The sequence below is a fragment of the Melanotaenia boesemani genome, chromosome 3, assembly GCF_017639745.1.
Source record: "Melanotaenia boesemani isolate fMelBoe1 chromosome 3, fMelBoe1.pri, whole genome shotgun sequence".
Lineage (NCBI taxonomy): Eukaryota > Metazoa > Chordata > Actinopteri > Atheriniformes > Melanotaeniidae > Melanotaenia > Melanotaenia boesemani.
The window spans coordinates 20,952,781-20,980,508 of NC_055684.1; the positions used below are offsets into that span (position 1 = coordinate 20,952,781).

General features: G+C 37.8%; 1 protein-coding gene across 7 annotated transcripts in view; it reads right to left on the minus strand.

The window, feature by feature from the left end:
• Positions 1-27,728, minus strand: part of slc12a5a (solute carrier family 12 member 5a) — a 171,665-nt gene that overhangs the window by 9,025 nt on the left and 134,912 nt on the right. For all 7 annotated transcript variants that reach the window (XM_041981368.1, XM_041981370.1, XM_041981369.1 and 4 more), the window contains 12 exons: positions 20,645-20,791; positions 10,999-11,053; positions 9,934-10,064; positions 4,682-4,929; positions 4,110-4,321; positions 2,913-3,080; positions 2,592-2,690; positions 1,714-1,771; positions 845-1,019; positions 586-704; positions 245-343; positions 48-167 (listed from right to left, as the gene is read on the minus strand). In XM_041981368.1, coding sequence (XP_041837302.1) covers positions 48-167; positions 245-343; positions 586-704; positions 845-1,019; positions 1,714-1,771; positions 2,592-2,690; positions 2,913-3,080; positions 4,110-4,321; positions 4,682-4,929; positions 9,934-10,064; positions 10,999-11,053; positions 20,645-20,791 — 1,631 coding nt within the window. The remainder of the gene's footprint in view (positions 1-47; positions 168-244; positions 344-585; positions 705-844; positions 1,020-1,713; positions 1,772-2,591; positions 2,691-2,912; positions 3,081-4,109; positions 4,322-4,681; positions 4,930-9,933; positions 10,065-10,998; positions 11,054-20,644; positions 20,792-27,728) is intronic.

Consider the following 27,728-nt stretch of genomic DNA (forward strand, 5'->3'; position numbering starts at 1 on the left):
CTCATCACACAAATGGAGCCGGTTTCCTGGGATTGTGTTGAACTCACCCTGCAAACTCGATATACTTGTAGATGGAGCCAGCAATCACCATGGCAACAATGGCATAGTACCAGGAGCACAGGAACATAAGAGTAAGACACAAGCTCATCCCCAGGAAGGACAGAGTCCTATAGAATAAAACAGAGACTTATAAATAACTAAAGTTTTTCAATTTTTTTTTTTTTTTTGTAGCTTCTGAACTTACCAGTGATAGAACTTGAAGCGCGGTCTCCAGTTTGGAGTCCTCAACAATGTCTGGAGAGCACAGGCCAGATTCACAAACATGTAGCACATCAGGAAGAACCTGCAGGAAACACGTTGACTCAGTTAGAGATGCAGCTGCTTTTATGTAAAGTTACACAATGTGATTCACCAAATGCAGTCCAAGGGGTTTGTTACAAAAGTGTCTTTTGTGTGATAGAAATAAATCTTGAACCCATAAAATCTGGCATTTCCCTTCAAGTGAATATCAGGGGACTGACTGCTCTGAAATTTCCCACAGTTGGTTTTTAACAGTGGAAATAAATCAAAAGTTTTAATTCTCACATGGAGAGGATGGGAGCCACTGCATCCAGGGAGGCAATGAGGATGCCACTCTCACAGATACAAGCTGTCAGCAGGAGGGACCACGTGGGTTCTCCATTGGCCTTCCCATGGCCAAATATCTAGAGAGCCAACACAAAAACAAATATTTCCACCATTGCTACTTAAACATGCCTGCATGAAGTCATTTTTGCTCATCATTTCAGTATGTTTATTATTATCGTGATTGTTTGGGGTATGCAAAACTAGATAACAAACTGACCCGAAGGGCAGGCACAATGCCATCCTTGGCGATAGCCTGAAGGAGACGGGGAGCTCCTGTCAGACTCTGCAGCCCTGCCCCACAGGTGGAGAAGAAAGAGCCAATCACAATAACCCATGGTGATGGCCAAGCCAACGTGCCTATCACCAAGTTGCCGTGGACTCCTTCACCGAACCTGAAAAGGTTTAACAGTAAAACGGTAAAATTTTAAACAGGATCCCGCTTAAGGCCCATTTATGCTCAGCACAAAAGTCGGATATGCAGATGGACGGACAGTTTCGTCCCTCTTCTGCGTCGGTTACGCAAGTAATTTGGTCCGTTTTCAGGAAGCTTAACTATATGTCGCTTGACGCAGAAGATGCGGCAATACCACCGGAAATAGCGGGGGCAGTACTGAGCAGAATAGCTGATATGCAACCAGCGAAAGAAATGAACCAGAGAAGAAGAAGAAGAGGGTCAGGAAGGGAACAAAAAAAGCAGAAAAAGAATGGAGACGAGCACAACAACTGTAGAAATTGCTTTTGAATAAAAACTGTATACAACTGTTTAGGGTGTGTTGGGCGGTTGGAAATAACTTTATAGTGGTGCATTATTGCCGCCAAACGGTGTCTGACACTGATATAGGTCGGAGTGAACGCTGAACTCAGCACTGCCCACTAGCAGAGGAACTGACTTATCAACCATGGCAATTAAATGATGCATGGAAGTATGAAGATGATGACGTACAACAACATTTGAAATGGATGTCGCTATTTACCCACGTAAGGGAGCATAAATGGACCTTTAAACTCTCTGAATATAAAAAAGACATTTCAGGAGAACAATTGCTTATTTTCAAACTGATCCCACATAAGGAAAGATGGCCTTACTTGTCTCTGAGCACCACCCCCTCGATGCAGGCACCAAACAAGACCACACTGGACATATCTGAGTAGTTGTTGATCAGAAAAAATGAACTTATCACACAGAAATACAGATATGTTTTTCAGATGGGTAAAATGTTAAACTTGAGCTAAAACTTGTTTCCTAGCTGACACTATTTTGAACATTTAAAAGCCCTTTCTCCAGAAAATACATTCAGTAACTCCTACATTAGATAAGTATATTTAATAAGAAAAAGTTGTTTCAGTTTCAGGCGATATCTCAGAGATCAGTGACATTGCACTTGGATAAGCAGCCGGATGATGTGATTAGAAGTTATCAAATTTGTATAGACCGCAAGCTGAATATTTGGACAAATTGGATAACATTCAATTCTGCTTTTTATTTTGAAGCATTTATGAAAGCTTTCTAGTCGAAAAAGCTACAGCAGGAAAGGAACAAATATATTGAACAAAATATGAGCATATCCTTAATGTAGGAAAAATGAGAAATCAGCTCTTAGTGAAACTGTCAATAAACTGATTCAGAAGCCATGTCAAATATCATCCTCCATTAGTGACACATGCATAGTTTGGACCAGTTGTCAAAATTAGACTGGCATCAATGCAGTTATGGCCTTTCCAAATTTAAAATGCTGACCTTTAATAATGAGGCTCCCTGCAGGCAAAATCACAGGGTTTTTGCTGCTGCAGACAAAAACACCTTAATTCACAACAACTATGAAGCCTGTCAGAGTTAAACTATCAGCCTGTCATATGATTGCTAAGCTAAAAATATCTAAAAGTCTTTAAAAATGGAAAACGTCCCTTTGGTTGGTTGGTGACTGGTGCAAGTGGGGCTGTAAAGGGTAATAGTGAAAGGATACAGACAGTGGAGGTGGTGGTGATGGCTGCAATGGTTCCAATGGGGATTGACTTCTGGGCATCACGCAGATCTCCAGAGCGGTTGGATCCAGCCATGATGCCTAAAGTAAAAGTCAAGAATCAACAGTTAAGAGATTCATATGCTAAGAAAATCACTAAGTCAAATACATACATACACAGATGTTCCTACAGGACATGAAAGAGTAAGACGTTTTAGACAGCCTCAGGAATGACACACAAAAATCTGTTTAATAAATTAGCAATGCAATCAACCAAACTGAAACATCAAAAAGACAGCAAAAATGTCTTAATGCAATGTTCACCTGTCACTGAAGGGAAGTAGATGCCAACCAGCAATGTGAAGAAGCTGGTGATGTCGGCCAACACATAGCGGTTAGAGCTGGTCAGAGGATCGTCCTGGTTTTCCACAGATTCCATAAACTTCCTGTCAACTATGTCTCCCTTCTCATAGTAGGTCCCAAAAAGGTTCTCTGCATTGGCAATAAAAAAATGTTAAATCAGGAGAATAAGGAGTTTGTACAGAAGCCCTACTTTCCAAATTCAAATTCAGTCATCCGTCAGTTATGATTATATATGCTTTTCTTTTTGTTTTCTCTTTTTTAGGACAAAAAATGAAATGCTCTCACAATTTTAATTTTTAGAGCTTTGCCTTGAGCTTTGTTAGCTCAGTGAGCACATTTTCTTTACCCAACCAGTTAGCTTAGCATAAAAAAAAATGACAATCGCTAGCTTGTACCATTTTTGGAAGAAACAAAATTATCAATGCAACACATTGTTTCACAAGTAAAAGGAGGGTAGATTTAAAGGCCCATTTAACTTTAAGAGCAAACATATTTGGATTATAATCTGTATAAATAAAACATACACTATTTGTAAACTTTCTCACCTCTTTTAACAGACCACAACTTCAGTGGGGCAGCCAGGCAACTTTAAATATTACCAAAGCTGATTCAGATTCAGATAGTTTATCTGAATTGCATTGATATTAAAAGAGTCTTTGTTATTTATGACAATAAAAAGGTCACGTGAATCTTCTTTTAATCAAAGTTTTAAAACAGTGAAATATGAGCATGTTCAGGAGGGGAGAATAATTCTTAAAGGGCACCATCTTAACACAGGGTTTACTGTTAAATACCGAAGTCAAAAAAGGTTAAGCTAGCTCCAGGCTTTCTGTAGCTGAGGGATTCAGTAGGTCCGCGGATAAGAAATGACTTTCTTCTGCTTTGTCTCTGCGAAGCTTAATCTTATTCCACATTTCTTGGAAAGACTTGTGGCAAAGGACAGAAACTGTTTTGCAGCATCACATGTACATTTTGGTGGAGCAAAATACGTTGATGCCTGAGAAATAGGTCAAGCAACAGACCTTATTTTTTATTATTCAAAAAGAAGAAAACCTTCTTTGAACATTGTTTATGACCAATTCAAAGCTTTTGTTTTATATCAAATGTATCACTGTGTGATAAATTAGACATTGTCAGATCTAAATCAGATGGACTAACCTGCCAAAATTCCACTGGTGACTCCAGGAATTCCCTGGATCTGAGTCACATTGTTAGCGGCAAAGTAAGTGTCACAGGTAGCGTTGAGGAAAGGTGAATCGCAGAACATGCGCCACAGCTCGGTAGTGACCGTCCCATTAGCTGTCTCAATGGTCTTGGCACAAACGTCAAAAGACTTCCACACCAAAGTGCGGTTCCCCAAGATACACACACTGGAGGAAAGACAACAAACTCTTCAGTAAAGCTTTGGATTCACAAAACATAAAAACCCTAAATTAGTTAGCCAGAAAAAGTTTTTGTTTTTTATTTTCTCTCAAACTTTGGCCTCAAGCAGAAGCTGTGCCCCACAAAGCAGAGTACAGGCTAGAACAGTAATTCCTAATAATATAGTTGAAGTCATACTAAATGTGAACATATCCAAGAAGATAGTTAATTTAGCATTAAATGGAGTGATATGGCACAACGTGCTCTGAAAAGCTGTCTCAGGATCAGTGGAACAGGTATTCATTGGCTATGGTTGCATGTGTTCTATGAGTACACAGATGCACTACTTTGAGTTAGGGTTTGCTTACGGGAAGTCAGGAGGATCAACGGAGGTCTTGATGACTCCAGCGTAGACGGCCAGAATGGAGAGAATGACACAGGCCAGAAACACAAGGGCCAGCTTATTGACATACTTCACGCCAACGAAAACGACAGTGGCCATGGAGGTCAGGAGGATGGTGCCATAAACACGCATGTTGTTCAGCAGAGCTGCCTCTGCCTCAGCACCCTCTAGACCCTCCAGGGGAAAGATGGCAGCTTTGGGCACTATGTAGATCTGAAGAAAGAATGAAATGCTTATACAGGGAACATACACCTTCACTTTTTTTCATAGACATTCTATACAAACTCATAATTGCTCCTGGGCTTCCTAGAGGTAGTTGTTTAGGGAGCATCTGTGTTACTCATCCACCTTCACTTCTCACTTTCCCTGGGCTGTCTGGGGATTTAAACTGGCAGATTTAAGGTCACAATCCTGCTTCTCTAGCTCACTGTTCACAGCAGAATTTAATACATCTCATCCAGGTTAAAAAAAAAAGGAACAAAAAGGGAAGTAATAAAAGAGGTGAGACGGGAATGGGGAATGAGGTGAGTGAGGAGGACCATACTGCTATGTGTGATGTGATACTTACATTAAACGTCCTCTACAGGAGCTTTAAAAAGCTCAGTGGCTGCTATTTAAATTTGGCCTAATTAAAGAACACAACCATGGTGTTATCATTGGAAATTAACTGCCAATATTACACAGTTACTAATAATTAATCTTAGAATAGTCCCAACATACTCTACAAAAAAGTAAACCCATAATTAGTCCATCAATATCTGTCATCGCCAGCCTCAAATGAGTCATGCAATGCTATTACATAAGCATGGGAATTTCTGGCTCTTTTTTTAAACCAACACCAGGTTTCCTCCACACACTGTTTTTCCACAAAAGACTACAAAATAACAAGAACATGCAGAGAGTCATGGCCCGGTTCGGACATTTTGTTGATCTGATGCTAATAACAGCGTATCACTGGGCAAGCAAATCCCCTGCCTCACTGTAAATTGTTCATGTTTAAAAATAGCACCTTCAGTTTATGTTCTTGGCTTGCTTGGAAGGATGAAACATATTCAAATCAACATTTTCCAGATTCGCTCCTCACAATTCTGCAGGGATTGTTATTTTACAATGGAAACTAAGCCAGCTTTGACCCAGAAGAGAGAATTAACCTCCAGGCATGATCAAACTCTACATAACTGTTAGAGACAACCAGAAGGAGGAAAAAAAATGCAGTGGACCAAAGTGTTGAGAGCTGTTTCGAAGAATGGACTTGTTTCCTTACCAGTGTTTTGCAGCGAGGAAGAAAATTAACTGAAGGCCGAGGATGATATTTGCATCACGCAAAGCTAAGTTTGATATTAGTTTTTTTTCCCTGTCCTCTTTGCACAAACAGCAAGGATTACATGAATATCAGAAAGTCCACCAGGATTAAATTCAGCCCCAAATAACATGTTTGAACTGATGCACATGAACAGGGGTTTATGTAGGGTTTTTTGGCCAGGTCTACACTGGGTTCAGACCTCTTTTGCTTGTGGACAGATGTTTGCCTGATTAGAAAATATGAGCCAATCAGAGGTTTTGTAAGAGGGATTAGAAATGAGGGGATCATCCTCCTGCTGCTGAGCAACAAAAATAGTGACAAGCATGGATGAGATTAGCAAGCAATAGATGTTGCTATAGGAACACTGCAACAAAAATATCCCAACATATTTCTGTTCCTGTTTTTGGAGTTGGATGGTATGACTGATATATATATATAATGACTGATATAATATAAGAAATGAACAATTGGAGTCATTCTGAGCAGACATCAGTGACTGATCTTTAGATATCTCAATGCAGCTGCTGTGGATTGGCCTTTTTTTTTTGACTAAGCTGTTTTCAAAATTGGTTCCAGATTTTCTGGGACCCGAGGGACATGATGCAAAAATCTTTTATGTATAACCAGTATAATCTGATCTAAGGGGTTATATTCAACAGGAGCAATGCTGTAACTACTGTATAATAATGCTAACTTCCATGACTCCTATTGTGTGTGTGTTTTCTTGGTTTTGCTCTGAGTTCCAGGAGGTCCAGGGCATAGTCTGGAGTGCTCCTACAAACACACCTACAGCTCATCTGCTCTCATTTAGAGCTGGCTTCTTAAGGACCTGCAGGAGCTCCAGTTTTTGCCAGATTGTCTCACTGTTTCAGTGGTAATCATGTTCCTAACAATGTTTTTTTTAATCCATGCATGTCCTGTGTTTCAAGTGCAACCTTGTTGCTCCAGATATCTGTGCAAAGATTGCTGATTCTGCCTCAGCCTTTGGACATCTTTTACCAGCTGCTTCCACTACCAGCTCTCAGTTACCTGCCTGTTTTTCCTGCCAACTTCCTGGATAATTCCTCACCACAGCCTGCAAATCACTCACTTACCCCTCCTCTGTTCGACCCTTTTCTGGAACACAGTAAGTGGTCACAGGATATTCAGTTCACCTTTGCAGTTTACCTCTGGAACAAACTAACCTCTCCTCTTCCTCGAGAGAATTTACCGACTGGAATTCCTGTGGACTCACTTTGCACTCGCTTCTCTGAATAAAGTTTTTTTTTATTCCACATCTTTGTATTAGTCTGCTTTTGTGTTCCACCTTGTATGTCCGCTTTCATAGCCGTGACACTAACTTCTTCTTGGAGTGAGCGTGATGCTTTGCCAGAGCAGAGTTCATCACAGAAAAGGAGAAACTGAGCTGAGTGGTAATTCCCGACCAATCTGGAATCTTAATTTTCCTTTCAATTTGTTATGGTTAAACCATATCATGGGTGAATTAGACTAAAAAGGAAGTCATTAAGTGGATAGTACAAGAGAAGGATTTATCCTTTACTCACATTAACATACAAAAACAAAAACATGGCAGCTGTTCACATTTTCAACCAGAAACAGACGACATCAGTGTTTAGAAATACACATTGCATATGAAGAACATCTCTTTTTTTTTTTACAGTCACGAGAGCTTTTATATGTTCTCTTATTAGTTCAGATTTATATTTGCTTTAGTTTCATTTCTCTAGGAACGGGCCCCCCACAGTGGGCATAGTGTCTACTACAGTGTAAACCTATTTTAAAGGCTGTTTTCTAGTGTATTTATGAGTGAGGATAGTATATTTACAAATAAACCACTTTATTGGACATAAATGAGTCATCCAATACACTGCAACTCACTGATATATAGTTTTAAGTTTTATGTGTGTGTGTGTGTGCATATATATATATATATATACATATATATATATATATTAGTGCTGGGCACATTAACGTGTTAATTGTGCGTTAACGCAATGCTTAACGCCGTTAATTTTTTTAATCTCGCAAGTTTTTTTTTTTTTTTTTTGACAGAAAAATGGCGTCCATATCTCCCTTCCCTGCTGCAGTGGTGCATCTGATGTAATAGGAGAGAGCAGGTTTATTAAAATGAAGAGACATTTTCTGTCTGGAACTTAAGAAAGAAGAAGAAGAACTGAAGTTTCTCTTTGTCAAAACCCATGCAGATGGCAGAACATCGTGATTTTTGGACGGGAAACTGCTCCCAAAAGACAATGAGAAACTTTTTTTTATTTATTATTATCATTATTTTTTTAATAAATGCAGTTGTAATTTATGCAAGACACACAAAAATGTGAAACATAAATCCCACAAAACGGGAGTATAAATCAGCCTTCTTCTGCCTCTGGTTCGGTGAATCTTGGTCATAGCGAGATGAAACTTCCAGCTGTGGAATCTGTGAGATGTGACCTTTAAGAAATTGTTTTGCTGAGCTGCTAGCTGAAATTCTGGACTTTCTGTGGATACCACACATGTTTATAGTTACATTTACAGACCTCACGCGACACCAAGAAACGAGTTGTTAACCCCTTAACTCCCGGTAGCGGAGGTTGCAGAGGTGGAAGTTATTGTGCATATTGTGAATATTTCTCTCTCGTCGCCATCTAGAAGCTGTGAGATTCTAATCCTGCTTTCTGTTTGTTCACCTGATGCTGATATTCATCACATATTGTTCCTTCTGTGTTTAGAAGGAAGCAGCTTCACAGCTTTAAATTCATCCTGCTGACTTTTGACCTTTTAGTTAGTAAATTCTGAGCATTTTATCCTTCTTTGTCATAAATATTTGATTTTATAAATGTAACTGTTGCTGTTTAAAGAGAAAACTGCTGCTAAACCTGTTTATGTGTTTAGTGCAGGGGTCTGCAGCCTTTCCAATCCAAAGAGCCATTTTTCCCTCAGCCAGCTAAATAAAACTCCTTTAGAGCTGCAAATGTTAAGAGTCTTTTCAAAAAGGCAACTTAACATATATATTTCTATTTTAATGAAGAGCCACCATAGGATATTTGTTGTTTTTGAAGAACCACATTTTTATTTCCATTTTTAGGGTTTTAAAAAAATAAACAACATAAAACCTTTATAAAAAGAGGATAAACAGACTTCCTTATAAGGGATGTAGATATTTGTGGAAAATTATGTAAAGCAAACAAAAAAAAAGTCCCTGGTTTTCAACCTAATGACAAGAAAGATAGATTTAAAAAAATATTTTAGCCACGTATTTAGAGGCATTGTGGAAGGTCCAGAGAGACACTTGCAGCTCCAGAGTCGCAGGTTGGAGACCCCTGATGTTGTGTTTGTAAACCAAAATTTACTGTATTTTCTTTGTATAGCCGTATGCCTTCTTTTAAAGGAAAGAGACATTTTGCACGTAACAATGCATGTCGTGCAATTAATTGCGATTAAAAATTTTTATCGTTGCCCAGCACTAATATATCTATATATATATATATATATATATGCACACACACACACTGTAAATAACAGTTTATCACCTCACCTCAGTGATAAACGGGAAAAGAAAATTATATAGCTATATTTTATATATATTAAAGGAAAATATTTGTTCTAAATAAATATGGCGGAATATTATTTCATAAATATTTTATAGAAAAGATAAAGGAAAACAACTAAAGTCAAATAAGTTTAAAAATAAAGAAAAGCATCACTACATATCTTTAGTTGTAAAATATTGTATGTGAAAAATGTGGCACTGTTTTTTTTGTAAACTCATCCATCAGAGGGTTAATGTGATGCCAGCTGTCTGTTAACTCTGTCAATGGCACAAAAATAAAACACCTGATACAGACAATGCCCGATGATGACCATAAAAGAATAAAAGAGGGGTTGACACACAAACAAAAACTAAGGATGTTTCTTACCAGGAGCAGCTCAATGGCTCCCAGGATGTACATGGCTCCAGCAAAGGTGGTTCCCAAGTAGAAACAGATCCCCACTGCTCCCCCAAACTCAGGGCCCAGCGAACGGGATATCATGTAGTACGAGCCCCCAGCTGCACACAAACACAAGTCAAATGTGTCATATTTGGATAATCTTTATGTTGGTATGAACATAATTTCATCTGTCTAAAGCAATAACCCGAAGGACTTCAAACATCTCTGCTCATTATTAAAGTTTCACATTTATGTGCCACCTGTTTGGATGCGCACAAAATAATTATTACTGCCACTTTTCACCCTATGTCAGGTTTAATGACAAACTGTCATGTTACTAGACAACAAAGCAAATGTTTGAAAGTTATTGAACTGCATGAGTCATACAAATAAATTTTAAATGTGATTAATCCTAATCAGTCATGACTGTTTTAATAGCTCTAGGATTTTTTTCAACAGTGTCAAACTGCTTTGCACCAGTTGTAAGTTTGGCTTTACTGGTTTTGTAATAGACACCATTGCATCTCGACACAAAGCTTTTGTATTTGTGTTGAACCATGTGCAAACTAATTAATTAGGCATAAATAAATAGATCTTAATCAGCACTTTGTAGCAGCATAAAGTATTTTACCATTTATAAGGCAGACAGATATAATTGGCATACAGATCTGTGCTCCTCTGCAGGCCTGTAATTTGCTGTGACCCCTGTGGCATGAACACCAACTGGTAAGACACAGGCCATCATTACAGTATAACCCCCACATTACGAAATGTAGCTACACTGCACTGTACATTAATGTGTCTTCATACAGATACAAACATGCAGATTCAGATTTTTATGGCGGGCATTTGGCTGATGGTTTATTTTTGTGTAAATAATGTCTGATGATGAAGTTAAAATGCACAAGGCTGCACACTAAAGCTCTTAATGTTTGTGCAGATATCAAGCTGCGCTGAGAGTAATGTGCCAAAGGCAGTCAGTGAAAAGAGAAATTTAGAAGCGGACAGCTTCAAACCGAGATGACTGTGTTGCGCCAGCGTCTGCTCACCCACCTGGCACCACTCCATTGGTAGCGATGGCACTCATTGAGATGGCAGTCAGCATGGTCTACAGGGAGAAGGAGGGAAGAAAAATTAGATCTTACTTATCAGATTCTGTATATTCTGAGTAAGAGGTGTTGATTGCTGGCTTTTTCATCTTCTCTGCTTTTAAAAGGCTAAAAGTTGCATTCAGAGTTTTCGCTCATAAACTAAAAACTAAAGCCTGGATGCTTTTCATGAGCAGATGTTACAAAGTTCATTAACTAGATGCAACTAACAAACTCGACTGGGCGTTTGCACCTCTGCTAGCAGCTCTGTGACTCACTATGTAGGTGCAGCAGTGCTTTGAGCTAAATGTTAATGTCAGCAAACTAACACACTCATGATGAAAATGAATGCTGACATGCCAGCAGGTACAGTTTTTAATCACATCTGCCCAAATATTGGAAACAGCAAGCCTGACTCTCACTTTAACATTTAATTATTATCACGAAGTTCAGAATGTAGCTGAAGTTGATGGAAACTGAATTAACCATGAAAATGTTTGCTCATAAACCAGAGTAATGGACAAATTAAATGTTTGACTTGATGATGATGACATGGAATAGTTAAAAAGATGGCAGCTACTAAATGTTACTTCAGCAGAGCATGTCAGCCAAATTTCATGGTTAGCTATCCAACAGTAAGAAAATGGAAAGACAAATTTTCGCCTTTTTTATTGGATGCTTTTAGTAATGAGAAGTAATGACAGTTTCTTGGAAATTTATTTGAGATTTAGATAACTGAGATTTAAATGAATAGAAATGAAAAGTAAATAATTAAAACTTGATGTTTAACACCTGATGTTAAATTAAATTAAAACCCCACAACTGAATTTTTTTTCAATTTGGTGCCCCCTAATGAAGGCTAACTCAGCATCTGTCGTGCATCCTGTCTCTTTTCTGAGCTCTCTCCAGTCAGTAAAAGTCCGTTGGACGTTGACTCTTGTCTTGTCTCTTCCTCTGTCGCTACTTTCTCTTTATTTTCCTCACTTTCTTCAAGAATCTCTTTTTGGGTTTCTTTGCAGAATCAATCATGGTGTGCATACAAAATGAACAGGGAAATTATAGGAACCATTCAGGAAATATACAGCATAGAAGAAAGTACCTCTGCAAGTTCATCAATTACTCAAGGAAATAGATAACTAACTCTGATACGAAAATGTCTGTTTACTCATGCATGTACGTATTTCAGTAGAGGTAGGCTTTTATTATGTGTGATTTTCAGAATATACATACATGTATTTACCTATCAAAAACATGTATGTACAGTAAGTCACACATTTATGCATACACACATAATGGCAACAAGTAAGACTTAAATATGTTAAATAGTAAAATAAGACTGTAAATGAAAGAGGCACATTCCTGTTAGTCTGACAACATTGTTGAATGGCACCCACAATAAACTTTTTGTGCAGGAAAAACAGTCATTGGATTACTAAAGTCATTAGGTTTAATCCTCTGGCTATCATTACTGTCTACATATCATTACCATCTATCTGATAGCTGATGAGATATTTCTTTGAGGGTCACAAAAGTGGAATAATGTATTTCCTACTGTATGGGCCAAGTCATTGCAAAAAATTGTTTGCCACAACCTAAATGTTATGTCCTCCCTTTCTTAACAATCACCTCACTTTATCTAATCACATAGCTAGATTTATACATTCACAAGGAAGATAAATGAGGCATAAAGTTTATTTGGGAATGATAGATTACAGCTATGCTAAAAGCTAATGCTTCCTGCTTTTTGATTGGATAAACAACACCACCTCAGGGCTTTTCAACAGCTGTCGGAGTACATTCAGACAACAAATCACGACTCTAATGTAAGTATGTTACTGAGTGGGGGATGACCCACCATAAGAAATGTAAGAGCATGCTCAAGTGCCTGCAACACTGACAGAAGGCTCTCACGGCCCTGCAGAAGCCAGAGGAAGGGATGCATGCAGTGAGTGGAGGAACAGGGCAAAAAATGAAAAGAAAAAAAAAAAATGAAAAAAAGATAAAGTGAAAGGCTGCGAGAGTGACTGAGACTGAGAGAGACATGGTGTGTTTGGCAATACAAAGATTGCATTAAGATTTTATTATTCCTTCAGATGCCGCTGTTCAGTATCTGAGTGTCCTGTTACAGTCTGATATGAAAGACAATGACAGAAAGCGAAGCATGTGAAGGAGATGAGAGAAAAATAAGTGCCTGTTCCTAAAACAGCTCTCTTTTTTTTTACATTTTTTAAAAAATATTTCTATTAATACTACCTCACCACGGTAACTGTTCTGTTTTTCTTTATTTTAAATTCCATAGTCTGGTAATGGATGTGGTATTAAAGTCTTTGTTTTAAAACTAAAACATAATTACGTTATTATTTTTAATTGTTGTCCATTCAGCTTCTGCATAGTTAATTTAAGTTTTTAGAAAACACAGTAATCACTGATGTGGACTGCTGCAAGATAAAATCTACCTGCATGACATCCAGTATTAAAGGTCCACTACAATTCCACATGTTAATGGTCTTCATTTACTTTATTTAAACAGAAACATAAAGATTACATTAATGTTTTTATTTTCTGTTTTCCCTCATTATCGTTGTTCAGCTGTTAACTACAATAAAATAAAGTTAGTCAATTTCCATCCACCGCTGGCTACATTTGACTGTCATTACGTCTGTCTCAGTGAAGACTATAATGTGGTTAGTGTCACCTGAGGGCCTGGTGGGCTGATGATCAGGACCGAAGAGTGAGCGAGTATCTGTTTCTCTGTCTAATCTGGTCATAATGAGGCCACAAGCTCTTCTCCCACCACAGCAGATAAGACAGTAATTGTTTAAGTGTTTTATCTGATGTGGGCAGCAGCCATGCAGAGGTAGCCAGCTGCATACTCAATCACTGAATCACCATGTAACTGAACAGAAAAGCCAGCAACGGACTGAATGATTTATGCCAGCAGAAGAGTCTAACAGGATTAATACATTGTATAGTGGAAAACCTTGATGATGAATTCCATATATTTCAGTAATGCTAAAGTAAAAAGGCAATGTGACGGTTCATAAATTCTTCTCCCCATAAATTTTAAGATGAACTCTGCGATGTAATAATAATTATTTCTCTTTTTTTCTTACTTTTAAAACTAAAACCTCTGGACATTATTGCTCTTTTCTCATTCTGTTTGCCTGCTTTTAATTAAACTTGCTTTAATTGTTGAAAATTAGCCATTTGCATTCATACAAATGGCAGTGCCACAGAAAACCTAAAAATAAGAGAAGAAAAAAAGAATAAGAAAAAGTAAAGCAAATGTATAAATAGGTGATCAAACTGTGTTTATCTAAAATAAAAGCAATTGTGGCTGAAGCAGCAATTCTTTTTAAGTATACACCTCTACTCTAAAACAGTGAACCCTTGAGGTTTCCATGTTATCAGGAAGCTCAGGTCAGTTAAAGTTAACATAGAGCCTGTGTCGTGTGGTAGCAGATTGGCTGTATATCTTTTGGGTTTTACTTTGGGGCCAGTTTGGATTGAGCATGTTATGGTGTATAACCCAGATACTCAACTGAATGAGGATTTGATGAGTTTAGAGATCAGTTCAAGAAGACTCAGGCTTTGTTGTGTTTCCCAACTGTTCCTGGGTAGTTTTTGCTGCACAACTGCAGTAAAGGAGTTTTGCTATGGAGAGAAAATCAGCTCAATATCACTGTGTGTGTGTGTGTGTGTAAACTAATTTGTGTGTGACTCTGCTACTTGTACGTGTAATACATGATTTGTAAACTGCAAAAACCATTTCAAGCGTAACTTTGGGTATGCACATTTGTAATTTTATTTGTGAAGTTGAAGGTATAAAAAGTGTTTGGATAATAATATTATTAATAATACAATATAATATAATATTATCGTTTGAGATTATTGTATTTTGTGCAGGTGTGGATTTATTTTGAGTGTGTAATTTCTAAATATTTGCCTGTGCCTTTAAACACACATTTGCAAAGTACCCAAAGTTACACACAAAATGGTTTACAAGGTTGAGTTGATTTTCTCTCTATATCCTGCTTCCAGACAGGTGTATTTTGTTTATATGTATATGTATATGTATATGTATATGTATATGTATTTAAACATAACTGTTTGGAACAGAATTATAACTAGATATTCAGCGATACTCACTTCTTATTTCAGTGGTTTTGATGTTATGACTCTTCAGTGAATTGTCAGACATTAAACTGTTTCCTGTATTTGTACAATTAGCCTTCAAACAAAATCTCAGGGACAAAACAACATTCTGATCTTACTCTTTTTCCTCACACTTTACATTTTACTCAGACTCATTAGTTGTCTGCAGAACAAAACCAGAGCTGCTCCTTTGTTTCAGTGTCTTCAGCAGTGATGTTGCTTACCGCTTTCCTGACACTTGGAGCTTCATTTGCAGATTTTTAACTAAATACAATTTGTGCAACAATCAACTTAATAATTAAGACCTTTTCACAGGCATTTTATGTACTGGGGCTGTTTGTAATTAGCTACGCAGTCAGCTAACAGCCCATAAACTTGGAAGTGACAGTTGTGACTTCAGCTGTCAATCTGAGAGGTGACAGGCTAAAAATCCAATGCTGCTTTTGTCCACTTTTATGAAAATATAAAGGACCTGATCTTTTGAGAAAAAAAAGGTAGGAATATTAAGAGTTATATGTATTTTCATTGACAAATGCTGTGTGCTGTGGAAGAACAAAGATTCTTAATGGGCAGGAAAAAAAATCAATATTTGAGTTGATGAGTAGTTTGCAAGGTGAATCAACAAAAGATTTTTGTCTGGACAACAACTAGGTCCAGATAGGACCAACTAACATCTTTAATTCAGAATCTTTGCCTCCAAGCAGCTAAATAATTTCACTTTTGGGTCTGGGCTCAGTCCGTGATGTTAATAAAGTTCAAGTAGCTGGTGGCCAAAGGGCAAAATTACCTCTCCCAACCACCTCATGTCTGAGTCAGCAGCCTTTTGGCAGATCCGCACCAAAAGTCTTTCTGCTGTAGCAGCCATGGCAGCATCTTTTTTTTTCCCCTCAGACCAAGAACCTGTGGCCTGTTTTACTGTCCTACTTTAAGGTGACATGAGGCATACTAAAACTGTGATGGTTTTTAAGAGTCTGTGTGATGAAGTACATGTTATATTTTAGTTTGCTAATGCCATGTTTCTCTAAACCTGGAGTCAGTACCTCCAAACTAGCATGTACCCGCAGGCCCTCTGGCCTCTGAGCATGCCAGCAGACAACGTCAGATTATGCTGCCCTGCCATCTGGCTCATCCACATGAGGTACAACAGTACACAGCTTACATATCAGACAAAAGAGGCCTTTTCCTTTAAAGGCTGTCTGAATGGGAGCAAAGCTTAAATGATTGTTAAGTAAACTATGGTCACAGACCAGTCTAAGGAATCTATATGGAATTTAACATTTTTAACAGACGTCTGCTGGCCAATACCCCGACTCTGACTGCAAAGGACATTTTCTTTCTGTTTTGGTCCCAAAGCTACAAAGCAAACTCTGATGTGCCCTTTAGTTGACCTCAGAGCTGAGCAGAAATTAGTTTCGACAGGAATGGGGATTTTATGTTGCCCTGAGAGCGTAGTTCATTCTAATGCTTCATTACACAAATGCAGAATAGCTGTGTCAAGCACAACTTCATCAATCCAAATGCAGCTGTACAGTAGTCGTCTATTTTCAGCAAGCTGTTTATCACTTGAAATCCCTGTGGATGGTGCACCAAGGAAGGCAAACGTGTCAAATGAAGGGGATGCAAGTGATTTTTACTTTCAGACTGATATTGGGGGAGTGAAGCTCATCATAAGTGGACTGAGATGCAGTTGTGTGATAGTGAGGTGTCAAACTAAAAGTTGATTGTTGAAAAAAAACAAAAAACAAAACAGGAGAGAAATTTAAGAAACAGAAAGGACGGAAGACGAGAGGGGGAATAATGAGACAGAGAAATAATAATAATAATAATAATAATAATAATAATAATAAAAAAGCCTTGGAGAAATTGAGGAAGCAAATTAGATGAGGGGAAGAAACGAAAGAGATGAAGGAAGAACAGCATCTTTAGCATTTAAATGAGACACAAAAGAGGGCAGACATCCTTTACCCTCGCAGCATTAAGATTCAAGACCTGGGCGTAATAAGGAAGGCCAAACAACAGATGAGTTTCCATCGAGAATATTAAACCTCATTTTATCTTCCTGACAAGACAGCATTCATTATGTGAGCTAAAAATACTATATTCAGCAGATGTTTGAATATAACGTCTTGAAGAATGCTGTTGGCAAAACTGTTAAAAAGGTTGGTTGAGTGTATAATTTTATGGTTAATGGTTTAAGTGTCAGAGTAGCTCCACACAGAAGCACATCCTTCATATAATAAAGATTCCCATAATCTTCCACATTGCTGCAGCTTGTTACACTACCAATGGGTTGTGTGATGATAAAATAACAGTAAAAAAACAACACAAGTATTCCACAGTAGATATATATGTACAGCTGTGATTAAGCATCTGATGAAAAGCGCACTGTGAGAGATATCCCATCATGTGAATAAATCATGGGATCATGCTGTATATTATCAAGCTGTACAGCAGCTGCAATTTCTCTACACAAGTCCTGCGGCTTTCACTCAGGTGGGGATGGCTGCGTACATGTATGCGTGCACACACACATACACCATCACTCCTCAGTTGGGTTGCTGGCAACCCCCTGGAGGTCTGGATGGTTATGTGTTATGTAAAGAGCTCAGGAGGAGAGAGGTGGGGGTTTCTCACACACCGTTCATGCTTGGGCTTATCGCCCTGGGGCTGTGCTATGAGCTCTGTGTGACTGATAAGAAATGTGTGGATTGGAGACCGAGGAGAAGGAGTATGTGTTTGAGAGTTTAAACATACTCTGTTTGGTACATGGGAGGAAATTTTAGTGCTAATGTGTGTATGAGCATAGGAAATGGAGCGTAGAAGAGTGTTTGCTGGCTTCCTGTCAAGCTGAGTCTGAACCAGCTTTGATCTTTTTGCCTTTTTTTTTTCTTTCACCCTATTTTTAGCGTTAAATGAAAGCCATGCTTTTTTCTTTTTTTTTTTTTCTCGAGCGTCATCAAATCTATTCTCTTTTGGGAAATAAAATGGGTAATTCGAAAAATTTGAGTGCCTTCTATTATTAAGATGGTGATGGCAGTTGAACATTTTTGACAATTTTATTGTCATGGTCTATACTTTAGAGATAATGGTGATCATAGTTTCCTCAAACATGTAGTAACATATTATATCAATGCACAAATCTGCACAAAACTTACATACGAAAGCTGTGCAATACATTCAGGATTCTCTCTACTTGCCATCTCTAATCTCTCTTCCTACAGTCACATAGAAACATGATTTGGAAATGTGCGTCTGTGCATGCAACTTTGCCATGGCTGGGATTTGAGGGGGATGTTCTATAAATACACTCGATGCTAGAGGAGAATCTAGGTTGCACAAACACACAGACATACCAACCAACATACCAAAGACCTGCCACAATGCACACCGAAAATCAGACAGAAATACATACACAGTTCTAACAGTCTGAATTAAACGTCCACATGCAAAAAATAAAAAAAGCTTTGAATTATCAACAAAAAAAAGTTCAGTTTCAAACGGGATATGTCTATAATGTGTTCTGATGCCCAGCATCAAGCTCTAACACTGGACATTGTCATGTTTATATCAGGAAGACACTTAGTGAAATAAGTCAGCATCCTCCTCAGCGGAGCAGAAAAGATGTTGGGCTTTAAGCAAAGAGGCACAGATATATGCTCCTTGACAATGAGATGGATCAAACAAGTCAAACACAATCACTTTGTATCAGTCACATTGATAACTGACAGCAGCGCTGTCGATCCTGTGGGACAGTGTCGGTTGTAATTCAAGTCTCAAGGCCACTTCAGGGTGTCAGTCCAAAGTCACTGAGACACATCACCAAAGCTCTTTGGCACCAACATTAATGGAAACCATAGAAAATCATAGCTTGTCATCATCCATTCTATTATTTTTACATACATTTTACAGAACATGTCTCACCTGGCATGTTCTTTCTGCAACCCAGTGTGGTGCAGAGTCTTAAAAGATGATCTTCATTATGAATGTCATGTTTGTGCAGTTACAGTTACATCATGATTTGCTGTCTTGAATCACTAACTTAATGTTACTCTAAGCTAAACTATCAGCGCACATCTCAGGCATTGATAATAAAACCATACCTAAAAATAAATGTAGACTATTTACAGATAGGTCAAGCTAAGCATTAAAATGAGCAAATGCAGGTTTGAATTATACACGTCTGAACGCACAACTGTTTGGTGTTTTTTGTTTTGATTATTGTAAAAACTTCTTTATTCTTTTTAACCTGTTGTCTCACATTAACATCAAATTTTTAATATGAACTTTTTCCTTGTTGCTATTCATATGTGCACATCATTTGATTCTCCATTAGAAACAAGTTCCCACATCTGGAAATATTATGAAAAGGTGTCTGGTTAGAGTTGCAGATCATGGTGTAAAACTTACACCTTGGAAAATGCTGAGTTGTTTAACAGCATGTTAATCATTTATATCCCTTTTTGTTTATATCAAAACAAATCAGAGGGGAAGCATATAAAGCAGCAGCTTTTAGGACATAAACCTTACTGTATTCACATGTGGGTTCAGTAATCTCCCAGACTTTCCACTGGGACACAGAACATCGAGCTTCACCATGCTGGGTGTCATTATGTTAACTGCCATAGATTATCCATAGTACAACAAATTTAAAAAAATCCTTAATAAACAGCAGTCTGACATGCTGTTGTAGATAATAACTAAATCTTAAGACAATTAGAATTAATACAGTCTGATCAATATTAACGTGTTTATTAGTTCAATACATGAAAAATAATAAAAACAAAGCAATTTCATACTGTATGCAAAGGTTAGAAGCAATTTCACAGGCTTTGCACTTTATAGTCTACCATCGGTGTTGGTATGCCTGCGCTGCAAACAGGTGTAACAACATAAGAGTAAAAAAGTGTCTGACTCCACCTACTGAGGAAACTAATGCCAGTTTGACCGTCAACAACTATATAGAATAGAATAGAATAGAATAGAATAGAATAGAATAGAAATACTTTATTAATCCCTTCGGAGAGCCCTCAGGGAAATTTGGGAAATGATGACTGAATAGCAACAAAGGGCTGATTTATGGATTAAATGAGCAGCTAGGAGTTTCAGGTTTACTCAAGTAACTTTAGTCTTAGAACTCTAAGCCTTTAAATAAAAAAAGCTAATTTATTTCCCTCCCTAGTGTGAAAACATAAATGAAAGTGATAACTACTTCGATATGTATGCTTATACTGTAAAATAGCATACAGTGTACACTGCAAAACAGCTTCTGAATCTTCACTACTCTTTGGAAGGCTTAAAATAGTGGATCAAATATTTGGTATCTTTGCTGTGTATTATTGTAGACATCTGCTCCTGTAAATGCTGTCAAATCTCCATTTATCCACTCTACAATAGTGAGTAAAGTTCTGATTTTAAGGGCAAACCAAGACTAACATAAAAGCAGATGAATTACTTACAGTGGTACAGCACATGAAGACGATGATGAAGGTCCCGATGACACCCCCGATTCCCACCAGCCAGGTCATCCTGAGGAAGAGGATCACTCCGAAGATGTTCTGGATGCACGGCAAATAGACACCCATCAAAGTGCCGAGCTGGGGGGCCTGGGGGAAAACGTAACACGTTTTTGTAATGAAGAAAATCCAACCTGAGCATTCACACAGCAAGCTTCATGGGTCAGTGTGATTAAGTAATAACATTTATGACTGATGAGTAAGTTTATCTGATAACTTTGCAGTATAATGTTACATTTGACAGCTACTACTCCAATAGTATTTCTTTTGTTTTTTTTTTTTAAACCTATGCTTTGAGTGTCTTGTCTTTTTCATACAAGTGAAAAGAACCAAAACAAAATAAGGAAATAAAACACAGATGGTCACACAGACCTGAGATTAACCTGTAGGACAGATTGTTACTTTTAAAAGCCCAGTTTGGATTTTTAATAAGCTGCTTTGGGTTGGACTGGCTTCTGTTGATGCATTAATGTCTTTGTTTATTTTAGTTTAAGGTAAAGACGTGCACTTGGATATCTTCCGTATTTTATCTTACTGTTGTTTAAAATACATTTGAAGTTGTAATGTATGTTATTCAGACAACGGTGCTCTAAAACACCCAGTATATTGGATTTAAGTCGTCCTCTCTTTGCAGTCTGTAAGTTGATGTCTAGAACAGTCCCTTTGAGTCCAGAAAATGAAGAGCACTTTGAGAACAGAGGGCAGCCTTGGGACCAATCTGCTCAATAGCTGAACGCTATATTATTGGATTTCTTTAGCAGCCCAGTTTTTTTCTGATGAATTTGTTATGGTCAGTTTTGCTGCAGTGTTACTGCTGTAGATCAGTGGAGAAGGAGAGAGCGGCTCTTTACAGCATCATTTCTACTGGACAGTTTCTGAAACACGTACATGGTGTTCTGATCTTTTTGATGATTAGAAGGTTTGTTTTCCTTCCTGAAGATTTTTGCTAATGATATACTTGTTTGTGTACAGTATACCCGTGTGTCACATTGCATGTATGTCTGCACCGCTGTGACAGCGTGAATTAAATCTGAAGGACACATCCAATGACCCTGCACATAACAGAGGAATATTCATTTCCTGCTCAAGGACAGCTTTGTCAAAGATGGGTAATTATGCTCATATCCAGCTGTGACCCATTTTAGAAAGTGAGAGCCAGACCTTAACACATCATCACAGACCACAACACATGCACAAACCCTCTCTGCTTCTGCTCCCTAAAAAACAGGAGGGATGCTAGGCATTAGCTGTGATTTATATGAGTAAAATATACATGAGAATTTATCCTAAAAAGGTTCAAATATCACAGATAAGATTGATTTCACATGGGCAATTTCTCACGTGGTTACAGATTTCACATCAAGTGAATCGGTGTTGAAAGGTCAACTTTATGAAGGGGACTGCTGAGTCATACATTTTTAGATTTTTAAAGGTTTAAAATAACACCAATATACTTTCAGATGAATGATTGATCCCCAAAACAAATAAACATTGATCAAACAAGAGCATTTTGATTTATTCGAATAAATAATCTAAAAACTTTTCAAGCCAATAAAATCCCAGCAGCATGTTTCATTCATATACATGCTGACAGGATGTCCCATCTGCTGCGAATGAGACCATTTAACATTATGTTGCATCTATATGTATTCATTTGAACTAATTTAAGTCAAACTAATTTAACTTAATTTTCACCCTAGAAAAATAATAAGAAAAAAAACAGCTGACTGATGTTACAATTGATATAATTAATGATGCTTAATTAACTAACTGGACTTGCTGATTTACTGAATTAAAGGTAAGAGGCTTGTCTGTGTCATATCAGCTGTTGAAGTTTCATTTGCTCAAATTATGGTTTGCTGCTCATTACTGAGCAAGTCTAAGTGTCCAATACTGGAAAAGGTTGCAATCAGACTATAAGGCTTCATTGAGCCTGAGGCATTATATTAAGATTTTTGTCCCACAAAAGTAAATGTCTCAATGTCTTACAGTGAAAGACGGCAATGACTTTTGGTGACTCTGAATTATTTCAGCAAAACCGAAATAATGCACTGCCCCGAAATAATAAAGGCATCTGGCTAATATTTGCTCTGCTGCTGCAAACTTTACTTCCCATCTATTACAAAGTTTGTCCACAGAGAAGTGCTGGTTCAGTGTAAATTTCCCGTAATGATAAAATTCTGATGTGTTTCATTCAAATATCTGTTTATTTTATGTTCATAAAAAAAAAAGTCTGTTGCTTAAAGTTAAATTTGAACCTTAGTGCTGGCTCCAAAGTATAAGACAGACTAAAGATGTGCAACTTAAATAGTTAGTTACTTTAAAACATAGACAGTATACAAGATGGAGGATTTTATTTATTTCTTTAAAGACAAAAAGGAGGCTTGCGCTGGGAAGTGACAGCAGATGCTGAATTCTGAAAACAGACTTCTAATTGAATCATCCTGACAAGCGGCTGACATCAAATGAATACTAATGTGTCAGATGCTACAGTATGTTTGGAAAGCCAGGCTTTCAGACATTAATAAAGTATTGTTTGTGCAGAGCAGAAGATGGAACAAGAGCTGCATAGTGGGACGTAGACAGAGCAAGTCCAAACAGGTCAAACACATACTACTTTCCTCCAATTTCCTTTAGATAATTAACAGAACTTCATTCTTATCCATCCCAGAATCAGCTCTGAGCTTTACAGTAATTGGTATGGTATAAATAAAAGCTGTTCTCAATAACCAACAAATCAGAAGAAGGAATTAAGACAAGACAAAAAACAGGATAACACATATTTTTTGTTTTTTAATTTACTATGGTTAGTTTTTGGTGTTCATCTCTGATATAAAGGATTCTGATACCAATTAAACCTGAAACTCATTCACACATAAAAACCAAATGTTTTTGTCACATTTTCTGTGTGTATATGAGTGTGAATGGTCCCTCCTTGATAAGGAAATTTAACCGACAACTTCACCTGTAACATCTTAATCCTCACAGCAGGGAATCTTTCAGCCTTCAGCCTTGCTGGGCTTTAATCAAAGATCCATGACTTGTCCTACACGGGTTGGTCGAGGAAGCAGCTGAGAACTAACCTCATTTGTCTCCATCACATCTCCGACTACATGATAAAGACAATGATTTACACAGTCTGTCTGTTGTTTGTGTTATGTAAATCAGATTCTGCCAAGTCATTGTAAGAATCCCTTAAAAAAAGTTCCTGGATCCAGGCTGTTATCCGGGTCACTTCCAAACTCTAATAATTTATTTCTTATTCCATTTCTGAGATTTCCTGAACATTTAATAAAAATCCATCCATAACTTGTTGCTAACATACAGACAGACCAACACGACCAAATACGTGACCACCACATTAACATAAAAAAAAAAAAAAAAAAACTTTTCTCATTTTAAAAATGGGCAATACCACATGGATTATTTTACTGGTCCTCTGAAAAGCAATATCACCTCTTTTCAACCTCTAAATTTCTTTTCTGTCCCACCCACTAGCAATGATGTAATTAAAAAGTCCGAGTTTCCATTGGCAGGTCCTCAAGGGACTTGGTGTGTAATATACGATAGCAGTCAGGTGGACAGGTACCCCTGCGGTCAGCACTTTGTTGTTTCACCCAAAACTGCTGCTGCTGCATAAAACAGGTTGAGGTCAGTTTGTAACATAACAGGTAGGTTATTAAAGGAAAACCTGAGCGCATTTACCAACTGTAGGATACTACAGCTGACAGAAGACATTTAAGAGGAGGCAGCTTTGTAAATTATTTCTAGGTGGGTGATATTAATTTTGAGAAAAAAATAAAATGTAATTTTGGAATATAAAATAAAAAGATGACACACATAAACTTTAAGGCTTTTCAATCATTTGTGGTCTGAGCTCCAAACAGATCAGAGCATTAGAGGGTCTGACAACAACAGCAGCCATACTTCTAACACACTGGACTATTGATATATTTATTTTTTAAATTCAAAATTAGATAGATTAAAAAAGAAAAGAAGGACAAAGACATAACATCTTTGCAGAACAGTCTGTCAGGAAAGCTTCAACAGCGGTGTTTTGTCCTCTAAAAAATGTTATATTGTATCTGTAAACTTACAAAAATGGAGAATAAAAACAAAAAAATGATCTGCCCTAAAAGGTGTATAAATACTTGCTAGTATCAAAGTAACAAAAAGGTGTTTATGCTCTAACAACACAGGAGAGTGACTAAAGTGAGGTAGGCAACAACCCTCTTCAGACTGCAAAATGTCATTTTCCCTGCCTGCTCCCCCACACAATAGACGAGCACAATCAAGCCGACCTTCTCTACTGGCCCGCTGTATGAGTGCCTATGGAAGTGCACAGCTAAGTGATGAATTATAATCCAGTTTCAACAATAACTGGGGTTTGAAAAACAATGTTTGTCTGGTTGTTCTCCTGGTTGTTACATGAGATGTACAGATAAACATTAAGAGGGTTCAAACTGACTGGAAACCTGATGCAGCACCTCTGCTGGGTTGATAAACACAAAAACAAAACCCTGGTGAACTAATGGATGCATGTAATGACTTTATATTGAGAGATAGGCTGAAACAGATGGAACACTTGTGTACTCATTGAATCATTGACCCTGTGGGGAGAAAAGGCTCAACGCTTATTGAAAGTCTCCTTTTTCTATTTTAATTCAATTGTTGTATCATTAGCTTATTTGTGGACAGGGATTGCAGTCTCTACCAGCGTCTGTTCTCCTAGACACACATGCTCATACATGCACACAGAATGAGAGTCTGTTTAATGGGCTGGGAGCCAGCAGTGTGATGATTTCCCTGGAGACTGAGCTATCGAGAGCAAAGGGAACACAAACTGCTGCAGAGCTACAGGTATGCCAGTGTGGCACCATTGAACTAGGAAGGAACAGCTGCCCACCGACCTCCTGGGACATTCAGTCAGCCCATGAATTGTTAGCTCAGGTGCGCTTAACAAACAACAGTTCAATGTATCTGCTGGGGCGTCTACTCCAGATTCCCTGCTTTGTGTTGTCCGACTACTTACCGCTGGCCTCTCACCAGATTGGACCTCTCCGTCCAGCTCTACATCCACAGGAAGTAACATAATTAAACACAAAGAGGTCGCTGGACCTCATCCTTCAATTCTTAGAAAAAAGCCCCTCCTTGAGTGTCATCAAGGTTGTTCTCTTTCCTGGAAAGTGGGGCTGATGTCCACAGTCCAGTCAAACACAGTAAACAAGTCTGAGTATTTATCTGAAGTATGCTTTTACAAGATAATAGCTAAGTATATTTAACGGATGAATGGGAAACATGTGACCTTAAGCTGGCTCCCAAGTTAGCACATATAAAACCTCTTAACTTGTGATCCTGACAACCTAAAAGACAAGGCATGTAAACTGTGATCTTGTCCTAACCCTTACCAGTATGGTTTCTTCCTGAGGCCAACAATTCTCTCTAGAGTTTCAGCAAGAGTAGAATTAAAACAGAAGATCAAGCCAGTTTTATAGCCTTGTGTAACTACAGGCAAAGGAGAATAAAAGAGAGAGGGTGAAAGAGATAGGGTATATGCACAATACCACAGTAAATCTGGGCTACAGTTGACAAAAGTCAAGTCTCCCAGAAAACCTGAAAAGATGTTTAGACTGACAAAAGCCACAATCATCTTTAATATGACTCCTTAAAAAGTTTATTCTTTTATTTTTTTGTTTGTTTATTTGAACTCATGTCAAGTACTTTTGAACACTGCATCACTTGTGCATCAGAGGATCATTTCATTTGTCACATTTCTTTACTGCAGGAAGTTTGAGTTGCAACAAGCTCTGTTACATAGACCAGTTCTATGTAACTGTCAAAAATAAATGTAATAAACAATTAAATAAGGCGGTGGGTACTGCATCAAAGATCACTGGCTGTGATTCCTAGCAGTAATTTACAACGCTAGACTCAGCTCTGTTCAGGTAAATGTCTTCAATTTTCTCCCCTCTCACAAAGGACTAAAGTCTATTAAGACAAAAAAAAAACAAACAAAAAAGACATTTTAGAAAAGCACAAATTATGAAGTTATTCACTTCCTTAATAGTCTGAGTCTTGCATAAGAAGGTTGAAACATTGTGCAGGTTGCAACAGTCCATACACACTGTACTTTAACAGTAAAGCATCTTTGAAAAATGTGCTACAGCTGCTACTGCATGTTTTAGATGTTTCCATACTTTAACACACCTGGCTGCAGTGAATGCTCATTAACAGGCTTGCAAAGAACTTAATGAACAGGTCCATTATTCTGAATCAGGTGTGTTGGAGTAGGACTGCATCTAAAACATGCAGGGTGGTGGTATTTTAGGACCTAGATTGAGAAACATAGTAACAATGTAACAGATTTTTATGCTTTTTCCTAAATTGGTGGTTTCTTTGTGCATCTTCAGTTCAACTGTGTTGACTTGGCAATAATATATTGACCCTTGATTCTCTCTTGACACAGGATTGGGTCCATTTATCACCTAATACAATTTCTATTGGAATCAAAATCAATTTGTATTAGTTTAGAAATTAAGTTTATTTAGAAAACAGAATTTATTAAACCAGTTCTATTATAACAAATTGAGTTCTAATGTTAATGTGGGATCACATCACTGAACATAAGATGAGTGAGATTGCTTGATGTTTAAATTTATTATGCAGATCAGCGGAATTAAAGTATGCGAGTATCAAGTTGATATTACATCAAAGTAACAAATGATATAAAATGCACTTTGTTTTGTTTCTCTACCTGAGCAGTGAAAATAAAGATGCACACTTTCTGTTTCATTACTTTCATTACTGGCAGAAATAAGAGGCGTAGAGAAGAGCGAGCATGGTCGGATGAGAGGGGGAGCGGGCTAACGACCGAGGGGAGGCTGAACGAGAGCTTGTAACGCCATCTCCACGCTCGGCTGGCCAAACAGGAGCTGATAGGGCAAATGTGTTTCTGTTCAGGTGTGCTGAATTATTAAACAGACAGCAAGAGGAGAGGCCAGCGAACATCAGCCTCCCAGACCGGCCG